This window comes from Ambystoma mexicanum, chromosome 2p, assembly GCF_040938575.1.
Source record: "Ambystoma mexicanum isolate Mex_15411 chromosome 2p, UKY_AmexF1_1, whole genome shotgun sequence".
Lineage (NCBI taxonomy): Eukaryota > Metazoa > Chordata > Amphibia > Caudata > Ambystomatidae > Ambystoma > Ambystoma mexicanum.
The window spans coordinates 1,225,577,420-1,225,591,302 of record NC_090923.1 but is presented as its reverse complement, the minus strand read 5'-3'; the positions used below and the strand labels follow the sequence as shown (position 1 = coordinate 1,225,591,302).

General features: G+C 47.0%; 1 protein-coding gene across 5 annotated transcripts in view; it reads left to right on the top strand.

The window, feature by feature from the left end:
* The window catches only part of LOC138567368 (uncharacterized), a 963,890-nt gene that overhangs the window by 573,223 nt on the left and 376,784 nt on the right, over positions 1-13,883 (top strand). For all 5 annotated transcript variants that reach the window (XM_069645508.1, XM_069645510.1, XM_069645512.1 and 2 more), the window contains 2 exons: positions 9,922-9,978; positions 11,919-11,978. In XM_069645508.1, coding sequence (XP_069501609.1) covers positions 9,922-9,978; positions 11,919-11,978 — 117 coding nt within the window. The remainder of the gene's footprint in view (positions 1-9,921; positions 9,979-11,918; positions 11,979-13,883) is intronic.

The following is a 13,883-nucleotide window of genomic DNA, read 5'->3' as shown; positions in this document are numbered from 1 at the left end:
CTCTCCACCCTCGCCATCTCCCCCAACTTGATGATGCACCCCCATCTCTCAATTGGAGCCCTTCTGGGAAGCACTGCGAACAGGTGCGATGACCCAGATCTGACTCTGAATACCGGCAATAGTAACCAAAAGTCTTGCGTGCCGTCAGGTTATACCAACCCTATCAGGATGTATAGGCCAGAACCTGACCCTCTATATTCCATGTCCGGTTGTTCATGCTTGGCCTCCCGACCGTGCCTCCCTGTGATCCGAGTTCAGGCATTCCTGTGGCAACAGGCGGGGGAAGGTCTCAAAACAAAGATAGGTCCCTACAACAATTCCGAGCAATATCCGCCAGGGGAACTCGAAATTAAATGTGTAATCCAGTAATGTGGCTTCAGTCCGTGAACGCCATATGCCTCGCTGCTGCGTCAGCACGCACACGTGCCCAGCCACCTGTATGACCAGTCAGTTGCCTAACTAGATCTGTGCATCCTCAGCAGGCGGATTCTGGTCATGATTGTTATTCTTGTGCTCTCTCAGTGGAAGAGGGATTGATGCCTCGACATATGCAGTAGCGTCAGCAGGGGTCTCAAGAAAGTGTGCCCGGCCTCCATGCTGGATTCGCAATTTAGCAGGGAACATGAGAGCATATGGAATCTGGCGGGCCTGCAGTAGCTTCTTAACTGGATCGTATGATCTGCGCACGGTTTGGATCCAGCAGCAAAATCTGGGAAGATGTGTATATTATTAGCTTCGTATCGTAGCGTCCCTTGCTCCCTGTACATTTTAAGGATGCGATCCCTATCCCGATAACTAAGCAGCCTTGCAATGATGGGGTGGGCGGGGCCCCCTGTCTGGAAACGGAGGTCAAGGCCCGATGGGCATACTCAACAAGGAAGTGGGCAGAAAAAGTCATCACCCCAAACAAAGACTGCAGCAAGTCCTCAAGGAATGGTTCCAGGACGCAGACTATGCGCACACTGTTGCGCCGGAACGTGATCTCAGGTCGTCGCATTTTACATGGATAGTAGCCAATTCAGTTTTCAAGTCAGAAATAGCACAGTCATGCCGACCCACCCTGTCTTCGACATCTCCTATCCTGGTTTCAGCCTTGTTAATTCGTCCACTTTCCTTGTCCAATTTAGCTTTTAACGAGCTGATAGTTGCCACAATGTTGTCTAGTTTAGCATTGACTGACATGAAGCCATTTTGTATTGCTGCTAACAACTGGTCATCCCGGGAGGTACTGGGCATCATGCCTGGGCCACTGTCTTAATCCGGAACAGCAGCAATAGGTGTCTTTGCAGGGGCATTGGTGAAAGAGTCCATGGGGCCCCTCTTCTTACCAGCCACTTTCGTCATGCTGCTTCCCCTGACACCCGAGTATGGTGGGCCACCTGATAACCACTCCCGGTCCTTAGGGCAGCACTCACCCCCGGTCACCGTGCCCAGCCTTGTCTGACCCAGGGCACCGCCCAACACTGATCTGCCGATCCTTACCCAGCTCAACAGCTTGTACAGCCTCCTCAGTAACCGCCTTCATACAGGAGATCGATGGGCCCCCACCCGGAGCCACCAACCTATGACCTCAAACAGATCAGGGCCGAGACACAACAAATGTCAGGGTGCAGACTTGCACCTAGTCCCACCTCCCACACTGTTCACAGTGTCGTAGTGTCACAGAACTGACCTGCTGGGTCCAAGTGTCCGGGCTCCCTAAGGTTGCAAGCAAAGCACCCAAGTTCAGGTCTGCACCTTATGTCTACCGCTCACCCTTAGGCTGTGGTTACCTCCGTACCCACCTGTCAAGCAATAAGTAATCCCAACATATGTGGCGGGTAACAGCATTGCTGGGCTGACCTTCAGGGCCATTCCTCACCGGCAGTCAACTGCTCCACTGCAGCTGGTCAGTCCTCTGTGCGTCAGGGGGAGTAACTCTCCTCTCAGCCTGGTGGATATCCCTCCCCCACTGTGCCGCTGCTTGTGCAGTCACATTCAGGGCCAGGCCAACCTGCGCTGCAGTGTGTTTTCTCAGCAAGCGGATGCACACCTGAGCCACCGTTCTGTTTGAGTCCTGAGCGTCTGAGCGCCAATGTCAGGAATGGGGAGACCAGCGCAGTACTTAACCAAGATCTGCTGAGGGAGTGGGCTGCAGGCTCTCTCCTCTTCCACTGCGCCGAGACTCCGGGGTAAGTGTAAGCCTAGCCGACCGCCGTCAACCGCTCCTCTGCTGTTCCCGCACGGGTCCGGGATTTCAGTTCATAAAGGATAGGAGCGGCTTGCAATGCCTCCACTTCAGAAGCGGTCGGCTCCTCAGCACTCTGCTGGCGCCGCTCACAGTCTCAGCGAGGCCACACGATCACTGATGCAGGGCTCCTGCAGGCTTAGGCGACTCACCAACGCTGTGAGCAGCTGTGGCAGTCCGCTCCCTCACTTCCACCCAATAAATCAGCCTGGGATTAAGCGCCCATGAACCCGACACCCTAAGGAGCCAGCACAGTTGCAAGTTTTGCGAAACTCAGGCACTAAAAATAATTAATTTTAAAACAGGATGGTGCCGGGGACAGAGCTTGCAATTAGGCAGCCATCTTGCTAGCTACTCAGCAGCGCCCCCTCAGAAACATCCTTAGGGAATTATATCTTTAGACAGGAACGGATACGCTACAAGAGGCACCCAATAAAGAGGGAAGCATTTACAGAAAGGATTGTACGACTTACAAAAGTTAGCCTGACCAGTAATAAGCTGATGAAACGTTTTAAATGAAACCGGCTTCTGATACATGGTATGGCGTTCCCAGCCACTACCTTCTCACCATTGTGCAGGGTTATTAAAGAGCAGGCTCATGCTTTATCTAACAGAGCTGGAATTAGCAACTCTTATTAATGCTGGGCTGCAGCTAGTGAAAATCATGGTGTGGTGTAGAAAGGGTGTTTGTCCTAGTAGATGTACAATTTGAGGCAACTTCTTTGATTGCTTTCTGTGTTTAAGCCTGGGGACAGTATAGGACACTCGTTAGAGCTACATACACAAACAATTCCAATGTGCTATTGTATGCACATGGGACACATTAGACAAACACAGTTATATGGGCTATCACATAGAGGAGCAGCACATATATGCCTTAACAAACTAGGTGGTGACTTGGGCAGCGCACACATCATTGTTGCACACATTTATTTATTGCATTTAAGTAACGCCCAAACCCAAGGGTATCACAGCGTTTGAAGAGGTAAACAATTTACAGGTAGACATTCGGCTGGGGGTCGCAGAAAGGACAGAGTCAGTCAGAGATAGTGCTGGGAACAGTTAGTAGTATTTGTTGAAAAAACAGATTTTAACCAGCTTTCTGAAGGTCATGTAGTTATGTTTGATTCTGATGTTGGGGGGGAACGAGCATTCCAGAGTAATGGAGCAGTGAGAAGGTCGCTTGCGCCTCCCGCTCTTTTTTATTTATGTATTTATTATGCATTTTTAAGGCGCTTATACAACAAGAAATTGTGCTTCAAAGCACCCACAGGGCAAGTGGGGAAGTTTTCAAAGAGGTCACGGGGCAAGGGGGGAAGAGAACATGGTAACAACAGGCAGGTAGAAATAAAACTGATGGGACAGGAAAGATGTGTCCTACTAGGCCTTGTCAGCATTCAGGACGTGCAAGTGCAGAGAGAGAGAGAGAGGGAGAGGGGAAAGAGGTGAGTGCTAGGAAAATTCACATAGGGGTGGGGGGTGCCAGGGAGTAAGCCAGTTGCAGGCAACAGGTAAGGGCATGGCACAGATCTCTTGGTAACTAGTGATTGCCTGCTAATACAGTAAATGCAGGCCTGTGAGGAAACACGGGTCAGTGTGTGCCCAAACAGCAAGTGCTGGGAGATGGCATAGGCTGAAAGCCATTGATGGGAGGCCAGGAACCGGAGGGACACAAGGCCCAGGCCACCAATCTCAGCAACAGTGTGGTTTAGCACGTGAGTGAGAGAGGGAAGGCAGAGCTGAAGAGGAAAGTCTTGAGGACCTTCTGGAATTTGAGGAGATCTGACTCAAGACGGAGAGGAGGGGGCAGGCTGTTCCAGAGGAGCGAACCAGCCAAGGAAAGAGAACGGCCACCAGCTCGCTGCTTAGAGAAACGCTTGACGCACAGAGAGTTGGAGCCGGAGGAGCGTAGAGATCTGGAGGGAGAGTATTTAGTGAGAGCAATTTGTAGATAGTGTTGTCCCTGGCCACAGACAGCCTTATGGATGCTGCAGAGGGATTTGAATGTCATCCTTGCAACAACCGGGAGCCAGCGAAGGGACTTTAGGGCTGGAGGGATATGGTCCCTGGGCTAGAGGTCAATGTTAATTCTCGCAGCCCTATTCTGGATAAACCGGAGTGGGCGGATAGAGGAAGAAGGACGATTGAGCAAGAGCCTGTTGCAGTAGTCCAGTCTGGAGAGTACCAAAGCTATAGATACATTGAACTTGTGGGGAAAAGTGAGGGAAGGAAGGAGGTGGAGTTGAAAGTGGGACTTCTTGGCAATCTCGAAGATATGAGGGAGGAAATAGAAGGAGGAGTCGAAGATGACTCCATGATTTCTAGCTTCAGATGAAGGGGGACAGCCCATAGCAGGTGGCCAGAGTGCATGGGGGGAAAAGAGGGAGCAGGAGTCCCAATAGAAAGGATCCCGGTCTTGCTGGCATTGAGGAAGAGATTATTGGAGGAACACCAGGATACGCAGTCGGGAATAGTAGAGGAAATGAGGAGAGGAATAGAGGGCAGTTTGAAGAAAGGTTGGGTGTCGTCTGCATAACACTGGAAGTTGGGGGAGAAAGTGGTGATAAGGTGAGTGAGCGGGCCAAGATAGTCGCTAAAGAACCGGGTGAGACGTTGGACCCATGGGGGATGCCATAGAGGACATAGAGGTGGGAGAGGAGAAAGAGCCCAGCATAACTTGGGAGGGGCAGTCAGTGAGGAAAGAGGTCAGCCAGTCCAGTGCCTGCTCCGAGATACCAAGGGTGTCATAGAGTCGCTTTATTAGGATGGAGTGGGGAACTGTATCGAATGCAGAGGAGAGATCAAGTAGAATGAGAACAGCAGGGGAGTTGGAGAAGAGATGCAAGAAACTCTTCACAGGTGTTCAGAAGAGTAGTTTCCATGCCTCTAGATGCTCAGAATCCAGATTGATGGTTGTGAAGGCAACCAACGAGCTCAGTGTGCTGGGTCAGTTGGGGAAGACCAACTTCTCCAGATGTTTCCCAAGGGAAGGAGTGAAAGAGATGGGGCGATAGTTAGTCGGACATGAGGGGTCAGCAGGGGGCTTTTTCAGTAGGGGGCGCACAAGAGAGGCTTGAGAGAGGAAGGAAATACGCAAGTATCAAGTGAGTGATTGCCAGTATCAAGAGAGTGATTGCAGAAGTCAACAAGTGCAGGGGGCAAGGGAGCCGATGTCCTTACTAGTTCTTCAGGAACAGGGGGGAACCTGTTTGGAGGAGACCTTCGTAGAGCGGACAACTCTAGTGACCTCGTCCGATGTGATGGGAGAGAAGGAGGAGAGAAAGGCAAAGTGAGGATGGGAGGCCAAGGGTGGCAAAGGGATGGTTGCAGGGGAGGGGGAAGGAGGGGAAGAGAGTGCTCAGGATGTCCTGGGTTTTTGTAGTGAAGTGGGTGGCCAATGCAGTGCAGAGGGCCTGGGGGGGAAGAGGCGTAGTGGAGACTGCTGAAGGATTGGCTATTTCCTTGCAGATTTTAGCCGTGTTGTTGGATTCTCCAGAGATGCATGCCTGGATGTGGGCCCTCTTCTTGGAGCGAATGGAGAGTGTCTATTGTCTTTGGAGAAGGCGACAGGCCAGTTTGTCAGAGGATGAGCTAGAGTTCTGCCACTGGACCTCTGCATTTGCGCTTCAGGGCTGCTAGATCTGAGTCATACCAGGTGTTACTCTTGGTGCATGTTTCAGGCGAATCCTCATGACTGGTGCAAGAATGTCAAGATGGCAAAGTGGAGATTGCTGAGCACAGAGTCAGGGGTAGAGTCCGCAGTGGGAGGGGAGGTGGGGTGAATGTGGATGGAAGGCAGCAACTGACACTCGTTTCATCGGGTCAGTGTCCGTGAATGAAGTTGGCAGAGCAGGGAGAGGTGCGGTCAGAGGGCCGAGAGGACCCAGGTGATAGGAGAGGAGGGAGTGGTCTGACCAGGAGAGCGAGGTAGTGAGTGGTGGGAGAATAAAAGATCTGTATGGATAAAGGCATTGAGAGTATGTCCAGCTGAGTGGGTAGGACCAAAGGCGAGAGTGGAGATGGAGGGCGAGGTGCAGAGTTCACGGAAGAGAGTGGTCACCGTGATTGAGTTGTCAAGCTGGATGTTGAAGTCACACTAGAAATGGAGTTTAGAGGCAGATATCAGGAGAGAGGAGGAGCAAGCATCCTATTCTGAGACGAACAGGGTGATAGAGCTGGGTGGTCGATCGATAGTGGCAATGGTCAGCGAGGAAGTAGGAGAGATGATCAGCTTGTAGACCAGACTTTAGAAGGAGTATTGCTGGGTGGGTATAAGGGAAGAAGAGACCCATTCAGGGAATAACAGGGCAACCCCACCGCTAGCACGGTTAGAGCAAGGCTTAGAGATGATCTTGTAGCTGTCATGGAGATGGGAGTCAAAAGCAGTGACTGAGCTGGCATTGAACCACGTCTCGGTAAGAGCGAGGATATCGAGGTCAAGGTTTTCAAGGAGAAGGCAGATGTCAGGAGCGTTTGATAGATTAAGTGTGGCAAGGTGAAGCAGGCCACTGCCTTTGAAGGTTTTCCAATGAGGATTACAGGGGCATGGTACCCCACTCGGAGGAGGAGGGCAGTTGATTCTGGGGGTGTAAAGTGAGAGGCTAGTAGTGGATCATAGTGGGAGCAAATGGATTTCGGGACAATCCAGTTGTTGAGGTAGAGTGGGGCCTCTTTGGTGTATGCATCTGTGTGCAAAGGTCAGAATCTTAAACTCAATTCGGGCTTTGATGGGAAGCCAATGGACATTGTGTCTAGTAGCTGAGATATGATCTGATTGCCATAGGCCCAAAGCAGCATGGAGGGCTTTCTTTTATAAGAGTTGTACTTTGGCGATGTTTGTTGCGGACGTGCCAGTGTAGAGAGCGTTACAGTAATACAATTTGCTGATGATGATGGCTTGGGCAAGAGTGAGACCGTTTTCATTGCAGAGAAATTGTGTACTCAGAGAGATGAGTTTAGCCGTGTAGGCAGTAGAAGGAGCAAGGGCATTGGTGTGATTGTTCATAGAGAGTTCTGCATCAAGGTGGATAACTAAGGTTTTGGCATGTTTCACAACCGGTATCGAGGTATTATCAATGAGGAAGGAGGAGAAAGTGGGGTCTAGTCCTTTGAGGCGGAAAGGGAAGCCCACGATTAGCAGCTCAGTTTTAACATCGTTGTGGCACAGGTTATGTTTAGCCATCTAGAATTGTATAATACTGTACACCCTGTTAACAGTTGCTATATCTCCATGGTGGCTTCCTGAGAGAGGGATGAGGATTTGGATATCATCTGCAAAGTTGGTGTAGCGAATGCTGAGGGATTCAAGTAGGACGAAAAGTGGTTTGATATAAGAGTTGTATAGGGAAGGGGAGAGGCAGGAACCTTGGGGGACTCCTGTGGAGATGGCAATGAGGTCAGTAGTGGCATCCCCATCGAGACCCTGGCGGTACGTCCACTGAGGAATGATTTGATCCATGCTGTAGGTAAAGTCGAGAATTGGAAGTTTGTGCCAAGGTAGTTGTGGAGCAGATCATGGTCCACCAATTTGAACACCGTAGAGAGGTCAAGCAGAAGGGCCATAGCCAGGTTGCCTGAATCGCAGATGGTGTCCAATTGAACTTTAAGGTCAAGTAGGGCTGATTCAGTGCTGTGTTTGGGACGGAAGCCTGATTGTATAGTGCCTAAGAGGTTGTGGTCTTCAAGGTAGTGCTGTACTTGGTGATAGGCCATGCGGTCCAGAACCTTAAGGAGTAAGGGCACAGAGGTGATGAGGCGGTCGTTGGTGGAGAGGGTGCGATCGAGCAAAGGCTTCTTGAGGATTGGAGTGACCCAGGCGGCCTTAAAACTGGAAGGGACTGTGCTAATGGCAAAGGAGGCATTAATAAAGTCAGTGATGACAGGGGTGAGGGCAGTAGCGCAGAGCTTAATGATCCGAGCGGGGCAGGTGTCACCCCTGCAGTTGAATGGTTTGAGTGCTAGGATGGTTTTGAGAACTTCTGCTTGGGATACTTGCAAAAAGGAAATGGTGGTGCTCTGGGGGATGGTGGGGTCAGTGGGCCTACTGCCAACTCTGAGAAAGGCGGTTTAGTCAACAGTTAGGTTTTTTGGGGTTTTGATTTTGACTCTGAAGGAATCCATTTTGTTGGACGAGGCCGATTGTATGATTTACCAGTTGTTATCTGCACGAGGCTTTGAACTGTTGGGGACTCGGTTTTCCAACTCTTGGAGGATGGCAAAAAGTTATTTGGTGTTTGAGCTGGTGTTAGATATTGGTGCATTGTAAAAATTGGCTTTTAAAGTAATGAGGTCGTATTTGTAAGTGTTAGTGAGGTTGGCGGGATTGGCTGGGGTGGGGTTTTTCCTCCAGAGGTGTTCACTTGCTCTCTTTTGTCTACGGAGAAAAACAATCTCATCCGTGAACCAAGAGTTTGTCGTCTTGTGAGGTTTGATTTGTTTTAGGGGACATGCTGGTCCATGGCGGTTTGGAGGCTCTGCATGTAGAGGTCAGCAAGGAGTTGGCGGTCATTACAGATGGGGGTTACAGGAGCGAGTAGTGTCTGTAGCGTGGCCCCTAGAGTTGATTGGGTCAAATTGTGGGTGTTGTGCATCAGAGCTTGCAGGGTAAACAGGATAGGTTTGGTCATCTGGTGGGGGAGGGAGATGTTGAACTCTATCAGGGAATGATCCGACCAGGACAAAGGGTTGATGGCTGCGATGTCAATGAGCATGTTGGTCGATAGGATCCAGTCCAGAATGTGCCCTTTTTCGTGAGTCGGGCAGTGACATGTTTGGAGGATATTCATTTCGGCTAGTGATTTATCACTTCATTGATTTGCCACAGATTACCGTCTGCATGGTGACACAATGAACCCTGCTTTACTAATCAAGCTGCCAAGTCGCATTGTGGAGCCATCCAGCTGTGAGTGGCATGTTAAGAAAATGAAAAGCTCTTTGATGCAGAGCGGATGCATTTAGTCCATGTCCCAAAGCAACCACTAGACTACTTAGGCAAGAAAAAGACAGTTAACCTTCTCAGGCATGCGCCATATGTAACAAAAAAGTAATATACAAAAAAGGTTTTGGTGTGTTAAATAAAAAAAATGACAATAAAAAACATAGTTTTAAACTTTTTCTCTGTGGCACGCTAATTCTTTTGGAAGAATGTGTAGATTTGGTCAGCTAACTGATGCTTTGTGCTGGCCTTCAGAATAAAAATGCCACATGTTCAGTTCTTAGTACTGTGGTGCAAAAACAAGGGCTTGTTAAATGATCCATCACTTATAAATTGCCCCCACTTTAAAGGCTCTGTTAACACAACGAGCCTCAGCTGGAGAAGGTGGACAGGGGGGCGGAAGTTGTGTGTCTTCAGAAGAGCATCTCAGATGCTGCGTTCGGAAAATGCATTCCTTTATTTAAAACAAAGGCACGCTTAACTTTTGACCAGGTCAAGCTCAGAGGCAGCTGTCTTGGTTGGCCCCTTCCTACTCCCCACACCCCTAAGCACCTTAAGCTCTTCTCCCCAGACAGCCCAGGAAACGGGTCTAATAGGAATCTGTGTTGCTAATGCATCGTAACACAATTTTTCCTCTACAGTAATTGTTCAAGACTATAGTTTTTGTCCCGTGTTGTATCAGGGTTTCAAAAAGTTATGATTTTACGAGTTCTTCTGTCCTCTTCCAACTAACCAAGTTTACTTTGCTTTGTATTTACAGGAAAAACTTCAGACAAGTAGGCTGGAGGTGAAAGAGAACGAGGAGTTGTACAAAAAGGTAAACCAGGCACATGCTGCCATCATGGAAGTACATGAACGCCTGCTGAAAGCTGAGTGTGTGTGGCTACTTAGCCACTTTTGTTGTGTGCTTGAATGTACTAACAGCAGTGTGAGCCAGCATCATAGAACATTGATTTTATGAGCGATTATAACCACTACACCGATTGAGTGTTCCCACCTTCTACCTACCCTGTTTACACAGCTCCTAGAAGTTCAGCAGTTTAAAAAAAAGATTGTTTTAAAGAATTACCTTCAATCATACCAGTTGCATGAATTCCATATAATAATCCTGAGTCGCAAATGAGCAGTGCTTGACAGAAGAAATTAAACTATATGGCCTTATATGCCTAAACCGATTTCCTAAAATGTTTTCTATCCTATTTGGATTGTATTAATTAACATCGGGTTATCCCATATTTTAGATATTTGGCACTCTGCACCTTATCAGATAGGTCCAATGTATTTTCTGGCTTAACCTGATTTCGGCACCTTTTCTTTGAAGTAGCAAAGCATAACGCTCCTCCCTGCCACCCTGTATAGCTGTACCCCTCCTCTGTGCGCCTCTGTATCCTACCCCCTATGTATATCTGTACTGTAGTTACCTCTGAAAAGTGCTCTGTTACGCATCTTTACTGTTGTATACCTCTGTAAAGTGCTCTGTTGTGTATCTATATTGTTGTATACCTCTGTAAAGCGCTCTCTTGCTTCTCAAAGCTAGGTCCGCGCTCAATAAAAAACATAATAATAATAACACTGTCTATGTATGCTTGTATAAGGCCGATCAGAGCATAATATGATAATATGTGTCAAATCCTTGTTCTAGATGTTGTAACCATACGTTTATTTTCTCCTAAATCACCATTCGTTTAATTTTCAATGCAATTGCCTCCAGTTTACAAATTACATACATTTGAACTCACTGTAAATCTTTTATTAGACGTAATATATAGTTTATGTATGTAGCACATTTCACTTTATTAATGCCATCTAGTGTACTAATATGGTTGTTAGGGTATAATGTATTTTTAATATTTAGAATATTGATGAGTGTCGCAAGACACTATTGTTGACACCATGTATGTTTATTGCTGTTGAAAAGGTTTGCTAAATTAAAAAAATGAATTCCATTTTACAAAAATTTGATTTGCAATTCCTCACACATTAAACAGCATCCATATCACCCTTCACCCTCACCCATTAAAAATGAGTGCATTAACATTACAAACTGTAAAAACTATTGCACAGGGTATTGTCCTTATCCTCATTTTTCTTCCATATTGTCCCACCATCCCTTTGAGGTGAGGATGTTCCGTCTCCATCCCTACGTTTGCTCCATCGCCTGCACAGTTTATGGTCAACATTTGTACCCATTATGCAGCTGCTTCCTGGGCAACCAAATGTCCTCCATATCAGACACATGTCCTTTTTACCTGAGTCCAGTCACTCTCCTCAAGTCTGATGGTGAACTTTCCATAACCTACAGGTCCTGATGTTCCTCTCTGCCCCATGTCTGCCACCTGAAACATGGCATAGACCCCAGATGTGTTCTTTGCGAAGTTAGGGTACTTGCAGAGTGACAATCTAAAAATGTGGTGATCAAAAATAGAAAATCCGTAACTGTGAAGCTTGCGTCTTGTTTGACAGCAGGGATCATATTGTTGCTTGATTGCAGTAATCATTCCCAACTACTCGATGACTAATGTCCTAACACCATCTAGGTTTTCCTTTCCGGGAAACCAGGTAGCATGGGCTAATAAAGAAGCCAGTCAATGAACAAAAATACTGCCAGTCTGTCTTGCCCCAAAACTCTCAACACTGGACATGGTGAACGGCCACACAGTCATTAAAAGAGCGAGGGGGTCTGATTAAAGATGACTTTAGAAGTGCATGCAGTAATGTCACAAGCTTCTACACTACTCTCTTTGTTTCGTATTGTAGAAGGAGTGTTACATGGAAGTAATGGCCACCACGATCAAGGAATATTCTTCAATTATTGAGGTAAGCCGACATAGAATTGTATCACTTTAGAGTTTGTTAGCAACCCTGTATTCTCCTGCCCATGCCCCTGTGTTGTGTAGGAACCATTGCTAGCACTATGCTAATGGCATCATCACTCTATCTATGTTGTCTTGAATGTTTGTACTGACGTTCTTTCTGATGTTTAACCTGAATCTCTTTATTTCTAGTTTTAACCCAGCACCTCTTGACTTTGTGTTTCTAACTCTGAATACATACGCATCTGTCTGCTAAAAGCGTTTCACCCACTTTTACCAGAACAGGGCCCTAAGAGTTATATTTGCTTTTGTACTTTTATCTGACAACGTGAGCTCCTAGGGCCATTTTATTTCCTCTTTATCGCCCAGAAAACACAAACAATTGTCTGCCAGGTAAGTACAGGATAGACTCAATATGACAACGCAGCCATCGTATCTGAGACTTTTACAAAGTTTTTAGGGTGGGTATAACTCACCTGCAATCCCATACAGCACATCCATGTGACAGCCACATCAAAGCAGAGACGGAGCAAACGGAAAATAGGATTGTATTGTGCATCAGAACATTCATATTAGGCTTAGGGAGAGTTGGCTGCCACATTATTACCCCCTTTCAGTCCATAGATTGCTTGTGTTCACCATTTCACCTGTTCTTATGTGTTTGGTTCATGGCCCGATTGCCCCTCTTCTTTGGACCAAGATTAAAACATTGTGCAGATTGCCAGAATGTACCAATGCATTGGATAGATTAATTGACAATTCAATATTATAGCACTTGTTTAAAGAAATTATCTTTGTGTACAGAAAACTGAAATATATTAAGAAACATGGTGACATTGTTGACAGATCTGTGCCAAGTTTTGTTTCATTGTTTATGACCAAAATTGTGCTTTCTTGCCACATTCCACATATGGACTGGGCCATGTTTCAATGTATTATTTCAGAACTTTGATTTATGTCGTTGTTAAAAAGACCCTTACAAAACTGATAAGCAAGGCTTACCTCTTAATGCAAAGCTCAGTCCACACACAGCTTAACTATAACTGTGGAAGAGGGAGCTCATAGCAAATGGGCTACAGAAAGACCCCAACTGGGCCTGCAAAGAGAAAATTGACAAGGATACAAACAGCAAATGGATTGCTTTCTTTGTAGTGTTATGAAGTCTCATATTTTAGACTGGCTGTATGATTGGACTGGGATGACCATGGGGAGTGAGTCCCACCACCCACTCCATAATGTAGAGGAGATAAATTAAGGTTTCCCCAGTTTCGCCAGTCCATCACCTGTCTTAGATCACCCCATCGCTTAGCCCGAGGGGTCCCTAAATTGGAGGACCGTGAAAGAATGGGCCACAGTGAGGAACCTTGGGATCCAGCTGAAGGGAATCAACTGGTGGGTATCAAAGAGTGCATTTTGGAAAACACTCCAATAACCTTCTCACCAACACTAACTCCGGTGCCCCATGACCTTTACTGTGAAAGGAGTGTGTCCTCTACAACAGCTAATACCCATTATTCAGTATTAAAGTGCTTTAAAAGGTCCCCAATTCTGTGAGGTTTTTCAGCCCAAGAGCTCAAGACATTCAGAAGGTGCTTTGTTTGCAAAATGCCTAACAGACAATTACCACATTCTTAATCTCAGGCCACCCTGAACTCTTGGTAGAATTTTATTGTGAAATAAACCTCTTAGAACTTCACTTTCTTTTTTGTGACAGCAGCTAATTGCTCAGATATACAACTTACAATGGGGGGATCTTCTGTATACCTAAGAAAGCACATCCAGATAGAACAGTAAGCAAATCTTGAATATGTCACAGATGGCCTCAAGAGCACACCAACTCTCAAAGACAATTCAAGGGTTTTTATTAAATGTTTTAAAAGTATTCTATGGAGGCGGGGTGGTCTTCAAA